We start from the raw sequence: 27,904 nt of genomic DNA, 5'->3' as shown, positions 1-27,904 counted from the left end.
CTTTCATTCTCATCCTCTCTCTCTCTCTCTCAAAAAAAAAAGATTATATTGGCTCTCATAATTTTCCAACATGAAAAGAGCTTTACCTTGACTATCCTTAATATAGGAGATTATTTCAATTGCTGAATGATTTAAATTTTAGAGCTCTATGTGAAAAATAAAGTATATTTAGTGTTGAGATTGATCACTGTGGGTGTCGTTGGTCTTTCACCCATTGACAGAGTACATCCTAGTTTTCTGCTGTTCTTGTATAATTTTCCTTGATTAATTTAGATTTTATTTATTTGAGAGTGAGAGAGCACAAGCAGGAGGAGAAGCAGAGGGAAAGGGAGAAGCAGGCTCCCCAGTGAGCAGGAAGCTCAAAGTGGGGCTTGATCCCAGGACCCTAGGATCATGACCTGAGCCAAAGGCAGACACTTAACCAACTAAGCCACTCAGGCGCCCTTCCTTGATTAATTTAATATGCTTTTTTTATCAGAGGAAGAGAAAAAGGAGTAGGCTAGGATGCTTTTTTTTTTTTTAAAGGTTTTATTCATTTGAGAGACAGAGAGAATGAGCAGCGGGGAGAGGCAGAGGCAGAGGGAGAAGCCCATTGAGAGCCCGATGCGGGACTCTGATCCCAGCATCCTGGGATCATGCTTAACCGACTGAGCCACCCACGTGTCCCATAGGATGCTTTTGTATTGCATCTGGTGTTTGTTTTTGTTTTGTGTTCTGACGTGAGGAAAATTACAGATTCCTTTTTTTTTTTAATTAAAAAAACATTTTTTGGTGAGATGACCTTTTTTCTTTATCCTTTGTTTAGGATGATTATTTAAGATTCAATCCTTTATTGAAAGGGTGCCTTACTTATTTTGTAACTGGAAGTTTGTACCTCTTAATCCCTTTTCACCTGTTTTTCCCATCCTCCCACCCACTCCCCCACTAGCAAGCACCTGTTTTCTGTATTTATAAGTTTGTTTCTATTTTTTGTTTATTTATTCATTTGCTTTATAGAGTCCACATATATTTGAAATCATATGCGATTTATCTTTCTGTGTCTTATTTCATTTAAAATACCGTTTAGGTCCCTCCATGATGTTGCAAATGGCAAGATTTCATTTTTTTTTTTTATGGCTGAGTAATATTCCACTATATATGTATACCACATCTTCTTTATCCACTCATCTACCAGTGAACATTTAGGTTGCTTCCATATCTTGGCTATTATATCTTGGTTATTATAAATAATACTGGCAATAAACATAGGAGTCCATAGATATCTTTGAATTAGTGTTTTCATTTCTTTGGGTAACTATCCAGAAATGAAATTACCAGATTATATGGTACTTACATTTTTAATTTTTTGAGGAACCTCCATACTCTTTTCCACAGTGGCTGTACCAGTTTACCTTCCCACCGACAGTGCATGGGTTACCTTTCTCTGCATCCTCACCAACAGTTGTTATTTCCTGTCTTTTTTATTCTAGCCATCCTGACAAGTATAAGGTAATATCTCATTGTGGTTTTGATTTGCATTTCCCTGATGATTAGTGATGTTGAGCATCATTTCATGTGCCTGTTGGCCATCTGTATGTCTTCTTTGGAAAAATGTCTATTCAGGTCCTCTGCCCATTTTTTTAATTGGATTTTTTTGGTTTTGAGTTGTAGGAGTTCTTTATATATTTTGAATATTAACCCCTTATCATACATACCATTTGCAAATATCTTCTTGCAGTCAGTAGGTTGCATTTTTGTTTTGTTGATGATTTCTTTCACTGTGCAAAAGTTTTTTAGTTTGATATAGTCCCAGTTAATTTTTGCTTTTGTTGCCCCTAAGGAAATAGATCCAAAAAAATATTACTGACTCCTATGTCCAAGTGTTTATTGCCTATATTTTCTTTTAGGAGTTTTATGGTTTCAGGTCTTACATTTAGATTTTTAATGCATTTTGAGTTTATTTTTGTATATGGTATTTTAAAAACGGCATAGTTTCATTCTTTTCATGTATCTGTCCAGTTTTCTCAACACCACTTATTGAAGAGATTGTCTTTTCTCCACTGTATATTCTTGCCTTCTTTGTCATAGATTGACTATGTAAGCATGGTTTTTTTTTTTTTTTGGACTCTTTATTCTGTTCCATTGATCTATGTGTCTGTTTTTGTGCTGGAATTCCTGTTTTTATTACTATAGCTTTGTAGTATAATTTGAAATCTGGGATTGAAATCTCCACCTTTGTTCTTTCTCAAAATTTCTTTGGCTATTCAGGGTCTTTTGTGGTTCCAAGACATTCTATTTATTGTAGTTCTGTGAAAAATGCTATTGTTATTTTGATAGGGATTGCATTGAATCTTTATTTTTTTAAAGATTTTATTTATTTATTTGACAGAGAGAGACACAGCGAGAGAGGGAACACAAGCAGGGAGAGTGGGAGAGGGAGAAGCAGGCTCCTTGCCGAGCAGGGAGCCCGATGTGGGGCTCAATCCCAGGACCCTGGGATCATGACCTGAGCCGAAGGCAGACGCTTAACAACTGAGCCACCAGGCGCCCCGTATTGAATCTTTAGATTGCTTTGCATAGTATGGACATTTTAACAATATTAGTTCTTTCAGTCCATGAGTCTGGTGTATCTTTCCATTTATTTGTGTTGTCCAGTTTCTTTAATCAGTGTTTTATAGTTTCCAGAGTCTTTCACCTTCTTGATTAAATTTATTCCTATGTATTTTATTCTTTTTGATGCAATTGTTTTTTTGTTTGTTTTTACAAATTTATTTATTTGAGAGAGAGAGAGCACACACAGGGAGGGGGTGAGGGGCAGAGGAAGAGAGAGTCCCAAGCAGATTCCTCACTGAGCACGGAACCCGACACAGGGCTCAATCTCACAACCCTGAGATCATGACCCAAGCCGAAACCAAGAGTCGGACATAGCTGACTGCACCACCCATGCACCCCTCTTTTGATGCAATTATAAATGGGATTATTTTCTTAATTTCTCTGTTAGTTTCATTATTATTGTATAGAAATGAAACAGATTTCTGTATATTAATTTTGTATCCTGAAACTTTACTAAATTAATATACTAGTTCTGATAGTTTTTTTGATGGAGTCTTTTAAGGTTTTCTAGGCATATGGTATCATGTCATCTGCAAATAGTGAGTTTTATTTCTTCCTTATCAGGTTTGATGCCTTTTCTTTCTTTCTTGTCTGTTTTCTGTGGCTAGGACTTTCAGTATTATGTTGAATAGAAATTGTGAGAGTGGACATCCTTGTCTTCTTCCTGATCTAAGGGGAAAAGCTTTCAGCCTTTCACCATTGAGTCTGATATTAGCTTTGTGTATGTCATATATGGCATTTATTATGTTGAAGTATGTTCCTTGTGTACCCACTTCATTGAGAGTTTTTGTTATGAATGGATGTTGAATTTTGTCAAATGCTTTTTCTGCATCTATTGAAATGACTACATGATTTTTTTGAAAAGATTATATGATTTTTATCCTTTTTTTTTTTTTTTTTAAGTAGGCATCATACCCAGCATGGAGCCCAAAGTGGGTCTTGAATTCACAACTCTGAGATCAAGACCTGTGCCGAGATCAAGAGTTGGATGCTTAACCAACTGAGACACCCAGCCACCCCTATCCTTCGTTTTTTTTTTAATGTGGTATATCACATTGATTGATTTGTAGATACTGAACCATCCTTGCACCCCAGGAATAAATCCTGCTTGATCATGATGTATCATCTTTAAAAAAAAATTTTTTTTTTTTTTAGTTATTTTTATTGATGTACTTATGTTATATTAGTTTCAGGTGTACAGCATACTGATTCAAAAATTCTATACGTTACTCATTGCTCCCCCTGGTAAGTGCAGTCATCATCTGTCACCATACAAAATTATTGGTGTTATTGACTATATTCCCTATGCTGTATTTCTTATCTCTCTGACTTATTTTATTTTTTAAGATTTTATTTATTTGACAGAGAGAGACAGCAAGAGAGAGGGAACACAAGCAGGAGGAGTGAGAGAGGGAGAAGCAGGCTTCCCGCGGAGCAGGGAACCCGATGCGGGGCTCGATCCCAGGGTTCTAGGATTGAGTCTCATACTGGGCTCCTTGCTCAGTGGGGAGCCTGCCTGTTCCTCTGCCTGCCGCTCCCCCTGCTTGTGCGTGTGCACATGCTCTCTCTCTCTCACAAATGAATAAAATCTTTTTTAAAAAAAAGTTTGGTAGAATTCACCTGTCAATCCATTTGGTCCTGGACTTTTTGTTCAAGGTTTTGGATTACTGATTGAATTTCATTACTAGTAAATGGTGTGTTCAGATTTTCTATATCTTCCTGACTCAGTCTTGGAAGATTTCATGCTTCTAGGAATTTATCCATTTCTTCTGGGTTGTCCAGTTTGCTGGTATATCTTTTTCATAGTAGTCCCTTATAATTCTTTGTATTTCTGTATTGTTGGTTGTATCTTTTCCTCTTTCATTTCTGGTTTTATTTATTTGAGCTCTCTTTTTTCCTTGATGAGCCTAGCTTAAATGTTTATCAATTTTGTTTATCTTTTTAAAGAATCAGCTCTTAGTTTCATTGATCTTCTCTATTGCTTATTTAGTCTTTATTTCATTTATTTCTGCTCTAATTTTTATTATTTCCTTCCTTCTACTAACTTTGGGCTTTGTTTGTTGTTCTTTTTGTTGTTTCTTTAGGTATAAGGTTATGTAGTTTATTTGATATTTTTCTTGCTTCTTGAGGTAAGCCTGTATTACTCTAAACTTCCTTCTTAGAATTGCTTTTGCTCCATCCCAGAGATTTTTGAAATGTTATATTTTCAGAGTCATTTGTTTCAGTGTTTATTTTGATTTCCTTTTTAATTTCTTTGTTGACCCATTGGTTGTTTAGTAGCATGTTGTTTAGCCTGTAGGTATGTGTTTTTTTCCAGTTTTTTTTTTCATGTAATCAATTTCTAGTTTCATACTGTTGTGGTTGGAAAAGATGATTTATATGATTTCAGTCTCATTAAATTTGTTGAGACTTGTTTTGTGGGCTAACATGTGATCTATTTTGGAACATGTTGTGTGTGCACTTGAAAAGAGTATATTCTGCTATTTTGGGATGAAATGTTCTGTATCTGTCCATCTAGTCTGATAATGTCATTCAAAGCCATTGTTTCCTTACTAATTTTCTGTCTGGGTGGTCTATCCATTGATGTAAGGGGAGTGTTAAAGTCCCCTACTAATACTTTATTACTGTTAATTTCTCCCTTTCTGTCTGTTATAGGTGCTCCTATGTTAGGTACATGGGTATTTATGATTGTTACATCCTCTTGTTAGATTGATCCCTTTATCGTTACATAATGTCCTTCTTTGTCTCTCATTATAATCTTTGTTTTAAAGTCATTTTGTTTGAGGGATGCCTGGGTGGCTCAGACGGTTAAGCGTCTGCCTTCGGCTCAGGTCATGATCCTAGGGTCCTGGGATCAAGTCCCACATTGGGCTCTTTGCTCAGCATGGAGCAGCTTCTCCCTCTGCCCCTCCCCCTGCTTGTGCTCACACTGTCTCTCTCTCTCAGTCAAATAAATGAATAAAATCTTTAAAAATAAATAAAGATTTATTTGTTTGAGAGAATGAGAGAGAGTGCATGAGTGGGAGGAGCAGAGGGAGAGGGAGAGAGAATCCCAAGCAGACTCTATGCTGAGCATGGAACCCATTGCAGGGCTCAGTCTCACAACCTTGAGATCCCAACCTGAGCTGAAAACAAGAGTTGGACACTTAACTGACTCTGCCACCCAGGCACCCCCGTTTTTATTTTTCCTAAAGATTTATTTATCCATTTTAGAGAGAGATCCTGGGGGGGGGGGGGGCAGAGGGAGAGAGAAACCCAAGCAGACTGTATGCTGAGCATGGAGCTTGACACAGGGCTTAGTCCCGTGACCTTGAGACCACGACCTGAGCCAAAAGCAAGAGGCAGACACCCAACCAAGTGTGCCATCCAGTCCATTTACATTTAAAATAATTATTAATAGGTATGTACTTCCTGCCATTTTATTATTTTTTGGTTGTTTTTTGTAGTTCTTCTCTGTTACTTTCTTCTTTTGCTCTCTTGTGATATGATGACTTTCCTTGGATTCCTTTTTCCTTACTTTTTGTGTATCTATTACAGGTTTTTGGTTTGTGGTTACCATGAGGTTCATATATAACATCCTCTGTGAATAGCAGTCTTTTTAAAATTGATGGTCTCTTAAAGACGATGGACTCTGAAAAACAAACTGAGGGTTCTAGAGGGGAGGGGGGTGAGAGGATGGGTTAGCCTGGTGGTGGGTATTAAGGAGGGCACGTTCTGCATTGAGCACTGGGTGTTATACGCAAACAATGAATCATGGAACACTACATCAAGTGTGTAATGTATGGTGATTAACATAACAATTAAAAAGTAAAAAAAAAATAAATTGATGGTCTCTTAAGTTTGAACTCATTCTAAAAGCGTTGCATTTTTACTCCCCTTCTCCATAATTTGTCTTTTTATTTTGTGTATCCCTTAACTAATTATTATAGATACAACTGATTTTACTACTTTTGTGTTTTAACTTTCATACTAGCTTTATAAGTGATTTACCTTTACTATATGTTTGCTTTTACCAGTGAAATTGTTTCTTTCATAATTTTCTTACTTCTGGTTATGGCCTTTTATTTTCCACTTAAAGAAGTCCCTTTAACATTTCTTGTAAGGCTGGTTTAGTGGTGATGAACCCTAACTTTTGTTTATCTGGGAAATTCTATATTAGTCCTTCAATTCTGAATGATAACCTTTTCAGGTAGAGTATTCTTGGCTGTAGGTATTTTTCCTTTCAGCCCTTTGAATATAGATCATGCCACTCCTTTTTGGCTTTCAAAGTTTCTGCTAAAAAATCAGCAGATAGCCTTACGTGGGGATTGCCTTGTATGTAACTAGTTGCTTTTCTCTTCCTGCTCTTAAGAATCTTTAGCTGTGATTTTTGACATTTTAATTATTATGTGTCTTGGTAGAATCCTTTGGGTTCATTTTATTTGGGACTCTGATTCTTGGACCTGGATGTCTGTTTCCTTCCTCAGATTAGGAAAGTTTTCAGCTATTATTTCTTCAAATAAATTTCTGCCTCTTTCTCTTGCTCTCCTTCTACATGGACCCCCATGATACAACTGTTAGTATGCTTGACATTGTCCTGAGAGGTCCCTTAACCTATTCTCTTTTTTTTTCTTTTTTAACCTATTCTCTTTTTTAAAAATTACTTTTTATTCTTGCTGTTAAGTTTGGATGATTTCCACTACCCTGTCTTCTACATCACTCATCTATTCTTCTGCATCCTCTAATCTTTGTTGATTCTCTAGTGCATTTTTCATTTTGTTGTTGTATTCTTCGGCTCCGATTGGTTCTTATATTTTCTGTCTTTGTTGAAGTTATCATTGACTTCATCCATTCTTCTCCCAAGTCCAGTGAGTATCTTTATTACCATCACTTTGAACTCTTTATCTGGTAGATTGCTTATCTCTGTTTTGTTTAGTTTTTTGTTGTTGTTTGTTTGTTTTTTAGGTTTTTTCTCATTCTTCGGTTGGGAACATATTACTCTCTTTTTTTCTTATTCTCTGTTTGTTTCTATGTATTTAGTAGGTCAGTTATGTTTCCTGATCTTGAAAATAGTGGCCTTATGTAGAACACATCCGGTGGGGCCCAGTATTGCAGTCCCGCTCTGGTCACCAGAACCAGGAGCTCCAGGAGTGTGCTCTATCTGGGCTGCTTGTACTGTCCTGTTGTGACTGGGCCATAACTGCTGTGAGTGCATGGGGGGTGGGGCTGCCCTTGGCATAGCTGGCTGAGAGGCCTGGCTGCAGCTGCCGTGGTGTGCTGGGGGGTGGGATTAGCTCCCGCGCAGCTGGCTGATGGGCCTGGCCACAACTGTTGTGGGCGTTCTAGTGTGCCAGGAAATCTTAATAATTGCTTCACTTTTGCTGGGTGCTAATGAGAAAGTAGCTTAAAATAATGTGAAAGTAGAAAGATCTATGGCTATGATTTGATAATACTTTGGCAACAAGCCTTATACAACAACAAAAAAATCTTTTATGATTTAAAAGCAGTACTTCCTTTTAATAGCAGAAGCTACAGGATTGATGTCTACTTTATATTTCCTGAGGCAAATAAATGAAACTATGTCAGCTGTCCTGCTGTGTGGATTTCTCTCATTTCCACATTGGATTTAACATGTGGGGATTATTGTTTCCTTAAAATAAATAATTCCCATTGTAAGGCCTCATCAAATGTACAATTTGTTTTTCTGCCCTTACATTTTTATGCTAAAATACATCTTTATAATTAAATTCTTCCCTGTGCCCTTATTATAATTTTCTGCGCCAAAATGATTATCTAAAATAGCATATTTTCATTACTACTCCATTAGTTAGATTGCGTGGGGATTTTATATTAGCCCATATATTCTCAGACTTAAATACTAGAAAATTTATACAGACATAACTGGGGTTATATATAATGGAGCCTATTATGCATGACTTTGCAGGTCATTTCCTTTTTTTTCTCAGCATGATTCCTTCACGACTCAGTTTTTGTGACATGCATTTGTTTACTCTAATTCTTACTGACTTAAATAAGTCTGCCAATCATTCAGCTTTCTAGCATGTTGTGACACTTTATAGGAACAACAATATAGAATATTTATAATTGAGATTCTCAGTGAGGTCTGGGATATTTGGTCTCTGATTCACAGGCTACATAGACATGGGTACTCAACAAAACGCTTGCATTTTAAAATGATCCTTGTTTGGCTACTTTAATGTTTTTGAGGTCTGGCCACCTTCCCCATAACTGTCATAAGAATCCATTTGTAGTCAGACCTTAAATATCATAATGTATTGAAATAAATAGCACATAATGATGTTCATGACAGCATTGTTGATAGAGGAAGAGGTGACTCAGATTGAGATGAGGGTAGAACATGCTACTCAGTCATGCTGTGTTCAGATTATTGTTGCAAAAAAATTTTTTTTCCCGTTTCCAGAGTGGTTAAGTTTCCTTTCTCTGCCCCTTTAAGTCTGGGCTCTATGTCCCTCCTCTGGGCTCCTAGAGGACCCAGTCCTTCCTCCTTTCAAAGCTTATACCACGAGCAGTAATTGCTTCTTTGCCTTGCCTTCTAGCTGTCTCTGAGACTTGTTGTGAGGGAAATACACTTCAGTTTTGTTGTCTCCATGGTGACAGACAGTGCCAAACACACAGAAGGGTGGCAGTGAGTCCATGAACCAACAGGTGGAGTAAGGAAGCCATGCAGTCACTGCTGTAATCATTGTGCACATTAACCCTGAGAGTAGGGGTTTTTTTTTAATTTTTTTCTTTTAAGATTTTATTTATTTATTTGAGAGAGAGAGAATGAGAGCATGAGAGGGAGGAGGGTCAGAGGGAGAAGCAGACTCCCTGCTGAGCAGGGAGCCCGATGTGGGACTCGATCCCGGGACTCCAGGATCATGACCTGAGCCGAAGGCAGTCGCTTAACCAACTGAGCCACCCAGGCACCCCATCCCTGAGTAGGTTTAAGGGTAGCATCATTTCTGATAGGAGCCTTGACTCTCAGCTGGTCAAACTGACGAAACCACCAAACCAAGAGCAGAGTTGTAGATTGTTTTCTACATCGTTGTAAATGAGTTCTGCACAATAATGGCACTTTCGATTTTACTTTTATAAGCGGTTGCATTCCTGTTTGGTACCTAGAAACACAACCTTGCTGGGCCTGTTTTCTCGGAGTAATAAGACGTTCCACCCACCCACTATACCCAGCCCCAGTGTGGATTATCTAAGTTAACTTTCACAACAGCCTGGTGAAATAGGTGGTATGTAGGGACTGGGGAAATTGAAGCTTAGGGAGATTGAGTAACTTGCCAAAGTTCACACATACAGCAAGTGAAGAGCTTGGGCTCAAAACCAGTCAGGCAGGCTATGGGGCCTTCATCATTTCCCAGTGCTATCCTATTTTATTTTTGTCCAAGGAATTTATCACCGTGGGAAAACTCTTTCTGTATTGGAACGCTTAGTCCTTGATGACAGAGACATTGTACCTCCCAAGTATAAACCAGTGCCTGGCATGTAATTGGTGTTCAATACATATCGAATTGGTTAAGTACTGTCTTCCAGAATGTGAAAAGGTTAGGCCAAGTGCTCATCTTTTACTATATTCCAATTTCTTATGTATTCCAATTGTTCTATGAATATTCATTTTAGGAAATGATTTGTTCAAACAGAAAACCCCTCAGATTTTTTAAAAAGATGCCTTCAAAAAATTCTTAACCTTGAAGACATCACTGCTTCAAATATTCATCCACACATGTAGGAATTTTGACTATACACTAACCCAAACTTCCATACAGAGTCCGAGGTTGGGGCTGTCTCAGATCTTTCTTATGTCGCTCATACCCACTTTGTCATCCCTTAGAGGTGCCTAAAACAAAACAAAACTAAACTAAACAAAAACAAATCTCACATTCCTGCTTGCTTTAGTGGGGTGGGCTCCAAACTGGCTTTGCTGTGAGCCTCTCATTCTAAAAAGACTGGAACTTTCTCACTTCCCATTTCTCTCACTGTTTATTAATTACAAATGAGAGCCACACTGAGACCAGTGGGTATTCCACAGAAGCACAGAGGGTCTAGTACCCACAGAGCTGCCTGGGAGGTTCTAACACTGGAAGCTGAAGCTGTTTCTGGAGCCACTTTCCCATCACCCTTCCTTCTTTCCCTTTTCTCCTTTTTGAACCCCACCTTTTTCCTTTTACTTCACCTCCTTCCTGAACTTATTATTTGCCTCCTCACTTAGGAGTTCAGTGAAAAAAATCAACCCCTGCAGAAGCAGTGTGTCTTTCTGCCAGTGATACTGGCTTCAAATCCCATCCCCCAAGCCCCCAAATTTGAAACATCTTTCTCCTTCCATAGGGAAGGAGAGTAGCTCCATAACTTCTGTGTGATCTGTCCCACGTGGTACCACAGCCTGGGCTTCGGAATCTTCTGTGTCCTTCAGGGCATCATCAGTACCAACATTCTGTGGTTCTAGGACTACTTTCTTTACATAAGGATTCACTAAATAATTCATTTAATTGGGAAGTTCCTAAGTATAATGAGTCTATTTTCTAAAAAGTATATAATGTAAACGTTTTAAGGGCACACTCTTAATTGAAATAAGTGTATAGACAGAAAAATGTCCCCCCTGCTATGTCCTTTATTTGCGCCCTTGCATACCTTCCCCTCTGGCATAAGCTTTCTCAAACCAGAGTCTGGGACTTCATTCTTTTATGTTGGAGCAGAGTTCATATCCCATTTATTTCATGTCATATAGTCCATTCCAGAGTTGTTTTTGAAATGTTAATTGCCTTTTGTTGTTAGCTTTGCATTTAGATTATATTCAATGCCCATATTGTATGAGGAGGTTTAATGAAGCTGCAGCCAACCGACATATTAATTTCTGCAAGGATCAGTCTTCTCGCCGAGTCTTTGATCCAGCCCAAACAGCAGCCAGGTTGGCATCGAGAGTACAGGTAGGTATCTCTCCCCAAGTGTTGGCTTTGTGCCCTTGCGTGGTCGGGGCAAGTGGGTAGAATTTGCTAGGGAACCTAAGTTACCCATCCTGAGAAGTGTAAGGATCAAGATAGCTGATCACTGTCACTCATCCTCCTGGAAATTGCCTTCTTTTGAGGCTTTGTAGCTAACAGCACCTTTGGGTGTTGTAGAAAAAAATATTTCTGTAGTGTTTGAAGCTTCTTACGATGGAGTCTTGAATATGTAAGTAGTTTTTCTATAGTATAATGGTAAAACTCTGTCTTATACAACGGTAGTTATCGGCCTTAACCATCCAGAAAAGCATTGTGAACCTGAAGTGAAGCTGCCTGAGTGGGGAAGCTATCAAAGGAAGACTGTTCTATAGGTCGCGTGTTTTGCTCTACAATAGAGGAGAGGGTCGGTAGCCTTTTATTTAAAGCCACAGAATCAGCAAGTTAAAGTAAATGAATGGAAGCAGCTGTTTTAAATAGGTACAGATAAGTAAAATGACTGCCTGACTAGGAAGACAATAGATTTATAAAAACAGAACTGGAGTCAGCAAACAGCTTCATAAACATCAGAGGTCCCAGGGATATAACTTACAGTATACTGCAAAAGCTGTTAGTTTCATAAACATGGCTCAGAAACCAAGGAAAGATTAAATTGGTCTGAATACTTGAGGGTATGAAACATATTTAGAAAGATTTCCATGAAATCCAGTATGTAATAAGGGTGGGAGCCTCTCCAACAGCATAGCCCACGGACAGTGGACTGTAAGCTCTATCTCCACATACATTAGACAGTTACTGAATATCTGCTCTGTCCCAGACACTGTGCTGGGTGCTGGTTGATCAGCATTTGTAACTCAGTGAAGGAGGAGGACGTGGAAACAAGGCAGTGGGAAGCTGTGGTAGTTGATGTATACGGAGCACTATGGAGGAAGAGACCAGTGTGAGCCGTGGGAGTCTTCAAAGAGGAGCAGCATTTCCCCCTTGAATATCAGATGGGTTCACCAGCCTAGAGTGGGAGTTGGGGAGGACATTACACACAAAATGTCCAGTTTGTGGCCTGAGGAGTTCACCATGTGGGGCTAATGGATGGAGTGCCTGTGGGATGTGATGGAGAAGGGACAGGCAGGGGGCATCAGATCTAGAAGAGCTTTCACTTGAGTCAGTTCAGAGAGAGGGAAAAGAGGAAGTGGATAGTTGCCCAAAAGCTCGAGGATCTGAAGCAGGACCTGGAAAGTCCCCATGAACCCAGCAAGTCTTCCTCTCCACCTTCCCATCTTGTCTCTTCATCCTGCTATGCTTCTGCTTGCTCTTCTCTCTGCAGATCAACTTTCTTAGCTTTCCTGTCTAGCTGTTGATTATTTGCCTCATGTGTCAGTCTGTGGGCGGTGTAGACTCGTTGAATAGTACAGACTGGAGTGACACAGAATTGGTTTTTTAGAAAGATCACCTTTGCCACTGGTGTTCAGATGGATCGGCCATGGTCAGGAGTCACAGCAACAGATAAAGAATGAGGGCCCAGAGGAGGACAGACGGGCTGTGTGTGGAGGAGAATTTGAGAAAGAATGGGTGGGAATGAGAAGCTGCTACGATATGGGGTGACAAGAAGGGTTTTAGCTGCAGAGCCTAGGCATCTAGATAAAGAAAGAGAGGAAGGAGGAAATAGGTGTGTTCGTGGGGCAGGCAGGGTGGTTACGATAAATATAGTTGTTAGAGATTCGGTCTTTACCCTGAACTAGCATGGGAGCCATGCAGTATGGAAGGAGCCCAGATTTTGCAATCAGTAGCCAGGGTTTGACTCTCAATTCTGTAATTTATTATCTGTAGGTAAACTTACGGCAACTAAATTCTTTGAGACTCACTTTAATCTATACCTTGCTGTGTTGTTGGGAGGATTATAAACAATATAAACAAAGTGCCTTGCACATAAGGTTCCTCTTTCCATACTGCCCCATCCTCCTTCCTCCTCCTCTCTGGTGGTCTTTTCTTGGTGGGATAGGCACCACAATTTGGGGGGTATATGACTGCTTTGGGCTTGAATTCAGCTGAATTTTAGAAACATTTTCTAAGTAAAACCTATACCTTCTAAAGCAGCACGTTTCTTCGAATGGTTCTAACCAGTCCACGAAGTTAGTCACATTAGTGGGGCCAAAGGGAGCCCAGGGAAGCAGCAAACGGAAGTGCTTTTTATTCCTGAAGGAGGCCAGCTGGCCGTCCTGAGTGTAACCAGTGACTTGGCCTTGTTCCTCTCCTTGTTTTCCAGAACTAAGTGGTAATTGGGAACACAGAGGAAAAATTAGTTGCTTTCTGAGGAAACTCACTGTAGACCGTAGCTGAACGGCAGTCCTTGTTTCCCTTGTGGCAGCTTCACCACTCGGGCCCTGGCTAATAGTGAGGCTTATTCAGAGTGGAACAAAGAGGGAGGGGTTGTTTTACTTCTGACGGGCTGTTAACAGCACAGCTGAAATGTGTTTCTATTTTAAACATAATCAACTTTAAAAATGTGTTATACCCTTAACCAAAAGAGACCAATATGGGCCTCTGAAAATAGCTGTCTGTGTTTGGATGGGGATGAGCTGCCTGCTGTAACCTCATAGCTGTCCTTGTCCAAGTGAGAATTCTCACTTGGAGTAACAGGTTATCTTTATACAGTCGTTGCCATGGAAATGTTGGGACCGGTAGCTAGGTAAGAAGCTCCCAAAGGACCTTTTGGTCCTTATTGTGTATTAATGTAACTGTTCTGCTACCGCTGCTCAGCAGACAGGGGCGTGGTGTGGAGATGATGGAATTCCATGTTTAAAACATTTGCTGCCTGCCAACGTCTGTTTTTCTTCTCTGTTCATGTATTTAAAAACAAAATCATTTTCAAGTAAAATGAAAAACTAAAATGTTCCGTAACTATCCTTACTGACATTAAGTGATTTCTTATGTCTCCATACAACTAATTTTACAGGATTAACATATCACCACTCCCCTCAAGGGCTGATTATGGAATGAAAGTGCCGAAACCCAGACATGGCTCTGAGAACAGCAAGACAGCAGGCGAGCTAGGGCACAGGGTGTGCATGTCCCCTTCCCCTGGGTGCGGCAGGGCCTGGGGATGAGTCCGGTCTGCTGCTGGTTAAGTGGGAACAGCTCTACCTCCTGTGCGCTACCTAGGTTACAGAGTTGGTCCCCCCCTCTCTTGCTCTCTCTGTAGGCTAGGGCTCAGATGAGTCCAAAAAAAGAGCCAACTGTAACCAGTGCCGTGGGAGCCCTGCTGCAGAACAGGGCCCTGGCAGTGCCAAATGTGGCCCCAACGAGGCCAGGTGAGTCGGAGTAAGCATGTCAACGATCAAATGAGGGGCCAGAGGGGAGCCACTCTCAGCTTTGGAATTTGTTGGCAGCAGGCAAAGCTTTGACATCAAGTGTTGCTTTTGGATATAAAGATATATGGGTTTGTTTGAGGTTAAAGCTTATTTGCCAAGAAGAAATTTTCCTAGTTTATCAGGATTCGATAACTCTGTCAATATACAGAGTCAGATACCATTACAGCAGTATGGTCTAAATCATCATTGTCTGGTCTAGTAAAATTGAAAAGAGGTTAAGAATGGGAGATAACGGTGTGTCAGGTATTGTGTGGAAATAAGAAGAAAACAAATAGCCAAGATACGAAAACAACCTGAGTGTCTGTTGATGGGTGAAAGGTTAAAGATGTTGTATGTATACACAGTGGAATATTATTCAGCCATAAAAAGAAGGAATTTCTGCCTTCTGTGACAACATGGATGGACATTGGGGTTATTATGCTGAGTGAACTAGTTCAGACAGAGATAAATACTGTGTGATCACATTTACATGTGGAATCTAAAAAAAGTTGAACTCCTAAAAACAGGAAATAGAACGGTGGTTGCCAGGAGTAAGGGTGGGGAGGGGGGAAACGATGGTCTCAGGGTACAGACTCCACGTGTAAGTGCTGGGGATCTGTACACGTGCTGACGATAGTTAGCAATATTATATTGTATACTTGAAAGTTGCTAAGAGAGTAGATCCTAGATGTTCGCACTACACAAACGCACATGCGTGCGCGCGCACACACACACACACACACACCCCCCAGAGGTAACCATGTGAGGCAATGGATTTGTTAACATTTTTTGTGGTAGTTATTTCGCAATATATGTGTGTGTCAAATCATCACATTGTATACCTTAAACTTACACAATGTTCTATTTACTTATATCTCAATAAAGCTGGGGAAGAAAAAGGAAAGTTTCCTTGCTGAACTAAATAATTTCTTTCAAGTAGCAGGAAGGCCTACCACTATTACAGTACTTAACCATGTGCTAGACCCATTTCATTTTATCCTCCTCGTAAGCTTCCAAATGTTTTAATCTGTGGAAATGGAAACAGCTCAGAGAGGATGTTATTTGTTCAAGGCACACGACTGGTAAACACCAGAGCTGAATGAGATATCTATTTTGCTACCTCTCTTCACTGAGCTGCCTTAATCAACGTGTCATTCTTCTTTATGATCAACATTGCACTATGAAGGCAATGTGAATTAACTCATGACCATGTTGGCGCCTCTGATCAGGTGTCTTATTTTGAAGGTGTTATCAGAACCAGAGTAGGAACTAACTGCCAGTCTCACAGTCCATGAAGTCACCAGAAAGCCTTATTATTAGTTTTTAAATTCCTCATGGGTTGTTTATCATGTGGTAAAAATGGAATGGGGCATTTTAAAAAGATTCCCCATAGCCCTGTAAACCCAAGTCATTAGTTTTTTTCTGATCTATGAAAACTTAACAATGGGGTTTTAGTTTTCACTTAGAAAAAAATAAATTCAAACCACATATGAGTTTATTTGGTAAAACTTTCACTAAGCTATATTTCTCAAGTATAAAGATTAGTGTCCTTCAGAAGAGATAAATTCTTTATATTATGGTTTCTTTTGTTATTTTTTTCAAAGATTGTATTATAATGCTTCCCGAAAGTGAAAAGCCCTCCTTTAAGTTTGAGGTTAAAGCTTACTTGCCAGGAGGGAATATTTTCTTTTTAAAGATTTATTTGTTTGAGAGAGAGAGTGGAGGATGGAGGGGCAGAGGGAGAGAGAGAATCTCAAGTAGACTCCATGCTGAGCTTGGAGCCTGACACGGGGCTCGATCCCATGACCCTGAGATCATGACCTGAGTCAAAATCAAAGGGTTGGATGCTTAACCAATTGCGCCACTGAGGCACCACTGAGGCGCCCCTAGAGGGAATATTTCTTAATTCATTGTGATTAGAGAACTCTGACAATGTGCAAAAGTCTGATCCGAGTACAGCAGTGGCATCTAGGACCTTCATTCCCTGGTCTAGTAAACTCGCAAAAAGATCGGGAATGGAAGAAGACAGAGTGTCAGGTATAGTGTTGAAAATAAAGAAAAACTTCTTCCTTGGACTAAATAATTTCTTTAAAGTAGCAGCAAGGCGTAAGTGAAAAGATCCTAAACTAGAATTCAGAAGTCTTGTGTCCCAGTATGCAACACATCCCAGTACATGTGACACATCCTGTGATGTGTCCCAGTATGTGACGTTAGGCAGAATGTTCTAGAGACACCACTCTGATACATAGGAAAAATAGATGTAGCCAGTAGGTGTAAGCAAGATAGTATTATTCTTTTTATTGTTATGTTAATCACCATACATTACATCATTAGTTTTTGATGTAGTGTTCCATGATTCATTGTTTGCGTATAAGGTGGTTTAGGACCACTGTGATGTTGCTAAGTAGAAGGCACATTCTATACCACCACTGCCTCAGTGTTGTTCCTTTACCATAATAGGCCTGCCATTCCTGGGCTCGGGGCCCATACACACTAGTTGCTCCTTCAGCTGAAAACCAAACCAGTCCCCGACTAATCTGCACTGCTCGCTCCCTTCAGTTCTTTGCTGAGTGTCATCTTCAGATTGAGGCCCCCCAATTATATTGAAGGCCTTCAGATTGAGGCCCCCCAAACCGTCCATAATTCCTTTGTAGTTTCATTTAATAGCATTCATCACCATCTAATATCTAATACATATTTGTCTCCCACCACCAAAAAGGAATGTAAGTTTCAAGAAGGTTAGGATCTGTCTACTTTGCCTATTTTTAATTGTACTGCTGTATCCCTTCTTATTAGAATTGTTGATGGCACATGTGAGGTGTTCAATAAATACTTGAACTATATGAGAGAAAGTAGGTATCTTGATTCTATAATTTCCCACTTAAATTATTGGCATGTGAATTAGAATTGTCATGTTAATTAGCTTTAAGAGATAATTCTTATTTTATTTCAGGTTTAAGATGCTTTTAAAATTTAATTTCTTGTCTTTTCCTGTAGCCTCACTTGCTTACATTTATTTTTTCCAAAAGATTTATTTATTTTAGTGAGAGTATGTATGCGAGCAGGGGCGGGGAGGGGCAGAAGGAGAGGGAGAGAGAGAGAATCTTAAGCAGGCTCCACACTCAGTGTGGAGCCCAACGTGGGGCTTAATCTCATGACCCTGAGATCATGACTTGAGCCGAAGTCAAGAGTTGGACGCCTGACTGAGCCACCCAGGTGCCCCTCACTTTCTTACATTTAAATAGAAAGTCTCCAGTGTTGGTGTACCTTTAAATTAGTCATATTTCATTTGGAGTCATTCTGGGTCAAAAGCATATTGAACATACAAGAAGTATGTTGAGGGGAGGTGAATTCTCAAAAATATTTAAGGGTTGGAAAAAAGCACTGCCTTTCACTAATATGAACAGGCTCATGTGTGAACCAGATTTGCATCTTACTGTCCATTGGTTCTGTTCTGCTCAGTCTTACTCTGTTTGTAATATGAGAGTCTTTTAAAAATTGTAGTTGCTGGGCTTTGCTATTTCTGGATTGATAATCAGTAGTTTAGACCACTTGGTGTCACTCGCCTTCCACATAAATCCTCTTACCATCTTTCATCTAACTGGTAGTTAACTCCCTAAAACTCTGGCTTTCATTCTTAAACTCTCTTGAGTAAAAGAAACATGTAGTACCTTCCATGTACAGCCTTTTGTTCTAAATTCACAGTCAGGGGAGATACATGTGTGTAAGTCACAATCCTTATCCATTCTAGAGTCTTATGAGAAGATAAGCATGTGCAGGAAGATCTCTGATGCAAGAAAGCATGTAATGTTGTATGAAGGTGATTCACAGCTGCCTTGAATGTTCAGAGGATTCATTCATTCATCACATAATTATTATGCATGGTTATTTCTTATGCTCATAGATTCTTAAAAGTCTAGGGGGAGAGACAGTCAATTATATTGAATATTTAACAGTCAGAAATAAAAGTTCTAAGGGGATACAGGAAGGAGATCAACTTTGCCCAGGAGACTTTATGGAGGAGGTATCAGTCTGAGAGAGGGGCGTGGTGGAGGTTGAGACATTTGGGGTGAGCTTTCAGGATGAGGTAGATTTTGACCAGTGGAGAAAAGTTGAAGATGGAATGAATAAAGCTATGAAAATGAAAATGCAGAGGACATACTTTGGAAACAAATGGCCCATTTGGCCAAAGCATAGGAAAGAGTTGGGGTGTGAACAGAAATTATAGAATGGAAGGCTGGCCCTGGAGCCATAAAGGCTCAGCGAGGCGCCCAGACTATCTGTGATAAAAACAGACGCTGGTGATGCATTCTCCGGCATGCGCGGCTCTGTGAGTTAGGCAATCGTGGGGGCCTGGGAATTTCTTGTTTCTAGCTCTGTTGTTTGTCTGCAAAAAATGCTTTTGAGAAAGAGCATGTCTAGAAAGTATCATGTAAGAAATGAATGCTTAGTGTAGAAAATATTGGAAAATGGGGGAAAGGTGTGAAGAAAATAAAAAGTCACTTAGAATTCCACATCCTGACATGATCACTGTTAACACCAATATCTTCTTCCATTTTTTTCTATTTATACTCTTTCTTTTTTTCCCCCTCTCATCAAAGTTTAGGATTATAGGCCCTGTACACATCCTGATTTTTTTCACTAACACGTTCTGAAGATTTCCCTATGGCAAAAGAAGTGTTGTTGTTTTTGTTGTTAAAACATAGTATCACAAGATGACTTATTTAGCTCTTTTCCTGGTGTTGAGCACATCGATTGCTTCTACTTTTTTGCTGTGCTAAATAACTCACATGGATAGTAGCCCAAATTTACATCGGACACTCTTCTAAGCACTACATATATTAACTCATTTAATCCTCACAATAGCACAGGGGTAAACGTGCTGTTTGGATTCCTGGTTTACAGGCAAGGAAAGAACAGAGAGGCTAAGCAACTTGCTCAAGTAATTCCATGGAAAGGGGTAGGCCTGACCAGATCCTCGTCTGCTTTGGAAAAACTGGGTCCAAAATGGAAACATTAAGGAGATATGCATTTATAAGATAATAATTGCCTATAATATTTACAACCTATAAATATATTTAATGTGTAATATGTAATTTATATATATATATTTATGTATGGAAGTTGTTTTGGAGTAAGGTGTAGATCTTCCTTCATTCTCACAAAGATTCTAATGTTCAGTTGGAAAGTGAGTTTATAACCTAGTCAGTGGATCTCTAACTAGTGACTATTTTCCCGAGGGTTTGGATATCCAGGGGACTGATCTCCTGAGAATGTCCCGCTGAGCAACAGCCCCTCCAGTACTTAGACACAGACACTACGATCCCTACGAAAATACAGTTCTGGGTTCTAGAGCTATGTTGCATCATGTATTTAGTGAATTGCATTGTACAACTTTGTTGGGGTGGGCTCTGCTTTTATTTCTGGAGCCGGTGGATTTGATGAAGCTAAGCATCTTACCTGTACTAGCATCCCTTCCTTAGCTAGTTTAATTATGGTCAATATAATGAGTATCAGAGGGTCAGTTGCTGATTCTTGGGAAGACCTAAAACCTGTAGATCTTTTGGTAAAATGAACACTAAAAACTTTCTGTTCCTGTGTCTTTTGATAGTTTGATTCACAATTTCCTTGGGTTGTTTGCTGACTTCCCCTTCATAAAACACTATGAGTAGAATGGAGGGCTCTAGGACAGAGGGGAATTGTTCCATTTACAAAAAAATGATATCTCTTAGACTCCTGTCCCATACCATGCGGTACAAAACAGACCGTGGTATGACATGCTTATATCTATCAACTCCTTCATCCTCATACTTAATGGTGCTGCTGGGCACAAAGGAAAAGAATCCTGTTAGTGGAATGAGTCCATCGCTATGTAAATAACCCCTGGGAGGAAAGGCATCTCATGCTTCCATAAGGCTTATCAAACCCTTTCTGGAATGAGAGCAGGCAAAGAACTGTGAAGACATGATATACTCAGGGAACATTTCGAAAGCCAGGACAGCAGTGGGGAGAGGTGGGGAGTGTCAGATTGTTTAAATGGCGGGCCACCTGAGGTGGTGGTCCAAAGGGCCTATCCGTGAGTAAGTGAAGGGCTAGGGACAGAGGAGAGAAGGTGCCTGAGAGTGTCCCTATTTTCTTATTATTTGGCCCAGGATAGAGACTGAGTATTTGTCTATAGCTACAAAACAAAACAGAACAAAACAAAAAGGAAGAAGAGAAACTTTTGAATCCAATGTGAGGATTTCATAATCATTCCTTTTTTTCATGCTAATGTTTGCTTTTACATAATAACAAATCTGTTTATGTCTGCAAAGGATTAGCTGTGGACCCTACTTCTGGAGCAAAACTCAGACAAGGATTTGCTAAATCTTCTAAAAAAGATTAACTCCTAGAGGCCAGGTAAGAAAAAAAAAAATTAACCTCTAATCCAGGTGTTCCTGATCATCGAATGTGCAAGATACAGTTAGTAAGCCTTTAAGAGAATGAATCCATAGCAAGCAAACCAAAGAGAAATTTGGGTAAGTCTTCAGTTGGGTTAACAAAATGTGTGCTCTTGAAACCTACTCTTCTGTTAAACGTATAGTTTGAAAATGATACTCAGCTTCTGACTGGACTTAACAGGAAAGGGGAATGCGTCCTCATTTTGCCCTGGAAGCTACCACCGTGTCCCTTTTTCCAAACACATTTCCCCCAAAAGGGACAGTTCCCTGAGATAGATACTGAATATCAGGGCTGTTGTGGAGACTTTTTTCTTGATACTGTGAATAGTTTGTTAAAATGTAAAGATGCCTACATTATTTAACTTTCTCGCTGTGGAAACAATTAAGTTCTAAAGTAAATGCCTTTTGTTGTTTTCAGACCGTCTCCCTTTAACTCATCAGCATGGATGGCTGTGTACCCAGGAATGCCACCTAAGGGGGAAGGAAAGGCGGACGGCTGTTTATAAGCCCACGATTCTTCTTGAGACATAATGGAGAACAAGTAAAAACCACATTCACCTTTTCTTCTTCATTACTCTCTTTAAAATTTTCAAAACAATATTAAACAACACATCAACCTGTATGTCAGTGGTTGACTTTTTGTTTTAATTACAGTTAATAGGTTTTTAAAGAAATGTTGCTTTGATGTTAGAACTTTTTAGGAAAACAGTCTTTGGAGTTTTACTTACTAGCATTATTTACTTAACTAGGAAAATAGTGTTTTACCTAGCTTAACCTACATAATGTGAAATCCCGTTTTTGATATTTGCTTCTAATGAACTTTAATCAGTAAGTGTTCCTATTTTAAGTGTCCATCTGTATACCATGAGGAATTGTCTCAGACCAGTGCACACAGCTTTTGGGGAAACACTGCCATGGAGGAACAGTTACAGTAACTCTCCCCTCCTGTGGGAAGGGTGCTCATAAGTGGACTCAGGTTATTTATTTATCATGGCTGAATCAGAAGCCAGCTGGTTAGTCCACCACTGGTTTATATGGCTCTGTTCCTTTTCTTTGCCGTCCTCAGGGTGAATAAACTCTCTTTGTAGAGTCCTTTATACTTATGCTTTTTTCATTTAAGAACTTTTTTTTTTTTCCTTGACCTCAAGGAATTTCAATAAGGAATTAAGCCATTTTTCCTGTCTAAATTTAAGTAGGAGAATTCCAACCTACTCCACTTGTAATGCCCCAAACACAACACCTGAAACCCTTAGGATCTGTATTTTGGGGATCTAATGCTGTTTTATGCTCAGGGAAATCAGGTATGTGTCCTGGAATGGACTGAAGACTACTAAGCCACATAGAAGTATTTGTGGAAGCTTCTGTGAATGGATCTTGGGAGATTTCGCTAAGGTGAGCCAGTACTCTCCTTCTCCTCATGCTCTGGCAGATCGCCTTCTCTCGGAGAGGTAAGAGCAGATATAGGAATGGAGGTGGGCATCCCAGTGGATTCCTACTTCATGAAGAGGTAACCTTTATCCCTTTGTCTCATTTCCTACCCCCAGGTTAAACTGTACATTAAGGCTCTACCATGTCAGTTCCACATACTACAGCCAAGCCCCGGGCCACTTGTCTGCTGCCCATCACGGTCCTCGGCATCACTGGTAAGAGCTGTGGGCCACGGTTTCTCACATTGGCCAATAGGCTTCTTTGATGGGTAGAGGTACTCAAGGCTTCCTTCTCTCCACCCACCCCCACCCTCATTAGAGGTGAAACAAAAACAGGCCTGTCAGATTCAAGGAGTCATAATACTTTCTGAAGAAATCCCAATAAGGAATAGGCAAATTTCTAAATTTGTATAAAAAATTAATGGTCAGGACCATTATAAAACTGGAACATAGTAGCCCAGGGTAGACTAAACTCCAGTGGCCAGTACTCTGACATACACATCAGAAATAAATTACATAATGTTATGGAAAGATCCAAATGTTCTATCAGTAGTTTTTAGAAATAAATTAATAGCACTAGGAACTTAAGCATATGAGCTTCCACCTGAAATCCTAATTTACTCAAAAAAAAAAAAAAAAAAAAGGTAGTACCTAATAGATGCTGACTAGAAGTCAGAATAGTAGTTTCTGTGGGGGAAGTAATGACCAGGAGGGGGCATGAGGGAGCTGGGTAGGGAGCTGGAAATGTTTTCATGAAACTCCATCTACATGGTTACCTGGGTGTAGTTGTATATAAAAATCAGTCAAGTATGCAGGATTTGTAGAGTTTATTATATGTAAGATATATCTTCATATAGAAAGCCTCTAAACACAAAAGAAAGACAAAGGAGCTTTAAAAAAAAGGTTAGGTTTTATATTTTTAAAACTCATTAGATACCAAATTCAAGACATAGATTATAGTTACATTGTAAATGTTAACCTTTTTGAATAAAACTAATATTGACTTAAATGATGAATTTAAAATGCATTTATTGGTGATTAAAAATAATAAAGCAGAGTAGTATCTTAAGCCAGACAGAGCAAAGAAAATTCTTGTTTAATATATATATATATATTTTTAAATTCCAGTAATATTTTCTTAAATTCCTGTTAAAAAATATAATCAATATTAAAGTCAGCAAAATGCTTTTTTTGACTGACGCCTGGATTATTTTACCACTTAACCTGGTTACACAGTGATTTTTTTTTTTTTCTGTCAGATGTAACTGACAACCAGTTTAGTCTTTAAGATAAATGAAGTGATAACTCACATTGTAGCATCTTGTGGAAAATATTCAAACTACATTTAAAATGCTTTATTAAAATGGAGACGTCTATTATTCCACAAGAAATTGTTTCTGTAAAACTACAGGTTGGCTATGGCAATAGTAACTAAACTACATCCAACCCTGAAGGTAGAAAAATCCCTGAAAAGAAATACACAGCCTAGTTATAATATGCAATATAAAGGTTATTTTCTTATTGTAAAAATTCTCCCATTTTGGAGAAATCCAAACCTTTCCATAGTTCCCTTACTAGGCAGTGCCACATAAAATTAGTTAACATTATTATGATCATGGCTTACGATTAAATTCAATTTGACAAACACGTATATATAGCAGCCCTCGTTTGGATGTCGGTTATGACAATATTTGCAGTTCCATTTAAAGAATACTTGCTTATTAAATTTGGTACAAAGCATGAACACTCAGGACAGATTGGCACAATACATGCAGTTCGAGAACTCTTCGCATCTCAAGCCAGTCATCACTGAATAAGCCATATTCCCAGTCCTGCTTTCCAAATCTTTCCTTGTATTATTATAACTGATGTTTAAAATGCTTCTTAAAACACCTTTCAGAATAAGAAAAGTATGCTTGAAAAACCAGTCATCTGAATGCATGATGGAAATGAGGCAGGATGGCAGAGCCAGTGCCGGCTGGGAAAACATGGGGGATGGGAGGAAGGGGGAGCTGGCCCAGGCTCATGGTGCTCATGGCTAGTGAGGGATCTTGTTGCTGCTGCCCCAGACAGCCTAACCTGTGGGGCAGAGACTCCCCAGGCCCCAGGGTGAGAGGGCTAGTCCCAAAGGCATTTTGGGTAGCAGGCGGGGGCAGCTGCCAGAAGCCCAACAGGGGGGAAATGTCCAAAGAGGCAGGTATTGTGAGGTTCACAGCATCCGCAGGTAGCTCCTTGGGCAGGTTCACTTTACCAGCACTTCCCTTAGCCAGGTCAAAACCTGGGGTGAGCTTGTGAGGTGACTGAGGCTCTTGCAGAGGCAAGTCCTCAAGCAAATTGATATTGCAAAATCCTTTCGTATCTGTTTTGAGGGGCAGGCTTGCAAGTGGGGAGTATGAGGTAGAACTGGTGTTGTACTTGTGATTCTGGAGGGGTGGGGGAGGAGAGCTAGGAGCGGTTACGGGGTGGAGGGGGGCCAGGGGCTCTGGCAGCGGTTGTACAGGCTGGGAGGTCTGATCCGAGGGGTTGTGGGGGTGGCTGTGTACCTCAGCTGGCAAGCTACTTGCAAGCCCGTTCTGTGCAGGAACTCCTAGAGGGAAAGGAGACAACGGGGCAGCCTTCAACTGAAACTGCGGAGAGATGGAGTGGAAGGTGCTCAGAAGGTCTCCGGCCTGCAGACTCTCTTTCATCAGCTCCTGTGAGTGTGTCTTCTTGGTGTGTCGAGTGAGGTGGTCTTTGCGCCCAAATCTCTGGGCACAAAACTGGCACAGGAAGTCCTTGCAGCCTGTGTGGACCACCAGGTGGCGCCGCACGTCCTTCCGGGTGTAGAAGCATCTCTCGCAGTGGTCGCACTGGTGCTTCTTCTCCTTGGTTCCGCCGGGGGGCTTTTCCTCAGCATGGGCTTTGAGGTGGTCCAGCAGCACTTCTGTGCTCCCTAGCTCCAGGGCACAGACCCCGCAGGTGAGGTCGCCGCTGCTGGCCGCATGGAGGGCCAGGTGCCTCTTGTAGCCCAGCATGGTGTTGTACTTCTTCCCACACTCCTCACACCCGAAGGCCATCTTGTTGGGGTCATGAGTCTGGAGGTGGTTCTTTAGGTGGTCTTTCCGGTTGAATGTCTTCTCACAGTGGGCGCACTGGTGAGATTTCTGGGGGGAATGGGTAGCCATATGCCTAGGAGCAGAAGGAAAAATTTCGTAATAGACTCCATTTTGTCTTAATAGTCAAATGTGTGGGGATGATAGGAAAATATTAATAGCTTTCCCTAGGTGCTGGCATAAGAGATTTTCATTTAAAAAATAGCTTTTCTGTGTTTTCCAGATTCTACAGATACAGATTATAACTAAAAAACAAAAAACAAACAAACAAAAAAAACCAGGCACTACACTAAAGGTCTAATACAATTTTCGTACCTGTAAAAAAATATTCTTTGAGAACATAGTTTCCTCATCTATACAAAGATTTCTAAACAAACACATATTTTTAAATGTGATTTTCAAGAAGGCTCTTTGGAAGTTACTGAATTTTCAATAGTGACCCAATTTACCTTCTACACAGAACCCCATGCTCCCCTCACACCCCCTTCCCAGATTTTAGGTTATTGTTCCTAAGTATAATTCCTGATTGAGGCAAAAAGTTCAGGCCACGGAAATAACACTGAAAAATTTATCCTTACTCTCAGAGAGTGTTCACTTAGACCCAGAACGCCACCCACCACCTGGGCGCTGAGCCTGAGCTGCATGCTTATGAGATCCTGACACTTCAGGCTTGGTTCCTCTAGTTAGTATTCTTCTATCAGCTCTCATGTCAGAGGGGTGCAGCCCCTGGCTCCAGAGGCCTTAAAGACAGAATACCTAAAAGAGTTAACTGTCGAAGTGGATGTGAAGCAACCCGTGTTGTACCTTGCAAGCCACACGTTGTAATTACGGATGCTGTTTTGGAAGGAAAACTAACATACAGGACTTGGCATTTTATGATACACTTTATTAAAATAGACCTTTTTAAAGTTGTAAGGATGACTAAAGTTTTCATTGAACTTGGGATTTAAAACCCAACAGAGTTTAGATTTTAGGAAATCTGTGGAACTACAACAGAATCGGAAATGTGATGGTTTTCCAGAACTGATCTGTGCTTTACAAATATAAAACGGGTATTCTGAAATTTCAGATCAGCTAGGATGATTATGGCTTGTCCCAGAAGCTCAAAGAAAAACTTTCAACTGTTGTAGCAGCTTAGCCCTTCTAGAAAAAGTCCTTTTGAATTACCAGTGAAATTACCAGTGACCTTCAGGAAGTAGGCTGGATCTTGAAGAACTGGAGATGGGGCTGCACGCCTCTGAGATGCAACTGAACTTGTGGCTTTGGATACAAAAGAATTTCTAACAACTCATTTCTGTAAGAAAAGGATTTAAGTCAAAAGTGTACTAATCATACCTTTCACCCAATCTTCTGCCCTAGATTCCTTTTTTTTTTCCTGAAGACTTTATTTGACAGACACAGCGAGAGAGGGAACACAAGCAGGGGAGTGGGGGAGGGAGAAGCAGGCTTCCCACCGAGCAGGGAGCCCGATGCGGGGCTCGATCCCAGGACCCCAGGACCATGACCTGAGCCCAAGGTAGGCGCTTAACGACTGAGCCACCCAGGCGCCCCTTCTGCCCTAGATTCCTGATCCTTTTCTAGAGGTAAATTGGTAAGGGGTCTACAGTAGCCAGTTCAAAAATATAAAGAGGAGTTGTCATTTTCTTAAAAATAAAGCAAAACCTTCTATCTCTGCCTCTCTCCCTTTAAAAAAACAAAACAAAACATGAGCTGACTCTGTGCATGGGACAGGAAGAAAAGGCAGTTGCACCCTCTCGCTCCACGCCAGAGCTCAGCATACACACGGGTGTGTACCGTGGTACAAACAATGTGGAGGGATGGGAGCCAGTGCACGAGGCATCTGAGAGATGGGAACGGATGCTGGGGCCCTGAGTTCCACATGTACTGAAATACACTGCAGATAGGGTTTTCCAAGCCTAGTTAGAGGGGCAAACAACCCCGTTCTTATACAAGCTATCCATAGATCCACCGTCAGGAATAGAGGTGAGGGGGGAATGGTTTATAAACTTGGCATTTAAACAATTTTCGATTTGGTCCAGTACTAGTGAATAGGGACCCCAG

At 40.2% G+C, this 27,904-nt stretch overlaps 2 protein-coding genes across 8 annotated transcripts in view; one reads left to right on the top strand and one right to left on the bottom strand.

Moving 5' to 3' along the window:
* The window catches only part of ZC2HC1B (zinc finger C2HC-type containing 1B), a 40,731-nt gene extending 19,462 nt beyond the window's left edge, over nucleotides 1-21,269 (top strand). The window contains exons 5-7 of the mRNA XM_021693517.1: nucleotides 11,389-11,528; nucleotides 14,737-14,845; nucleotides 21,199-21,269. Of these exons, the coding sequence (XP_021549192.1) occupies nucleotides 11,389-11,528; nucleotides 14,737-14,845; nucleotides 21,199-21,269 (320 nt within the window). The remainder of the gene's footprint in view (nucleotides 1-11,388; nucleotides 11,529-14,736; nucleotides 14,846-21,198) is intronic.
* Nucleotides 21,270-23,564: 2,295 nt separating this feature from the next.
* The window catches only part of PLAGL1 (PLAG1 like zinc finger 1), a 48,393-nt gene continuing 44,053 nt past the window's right edge, over nucleotides 23,565-27,904 (bottom strand). For all 7 annotated transcript variants that reach the window (XM_021693512.1, XM_021693513.1, XM_044917488.1 and 4 more), the window contains one exon: nucleotides 23,565-25,919. In XM_021693512.1, the coding sequence (XP_021549187.1) occupies nucleotides 24,680-25,919 (1,240 nt within the window). In that variant the 3' untranslated portion in view covers nucleotides 23,565-24,679. The remainder of the gene's footprint in view (nucleotides 25,920-27,904) is intronic.

Source organism: Neomonachus schauinslandi, chromosome 8 (genome assembly GCF_002201575.2).
Source record: "Neomonachus schauinslandi chromosome 8, ASM220157v2, whole genome shotgun sequence".
Lineage (NCBI taxonomy): Eukaryota > Metazoa > Chordata > Mammalia > Carnivora > Phocidae > Neomonachus > Neomonachus schauinslandi.
Note: the sequence above shows the minus strand (reverse complement) of the source record. Positions and strands in the feature narration are given on the sequence as shown.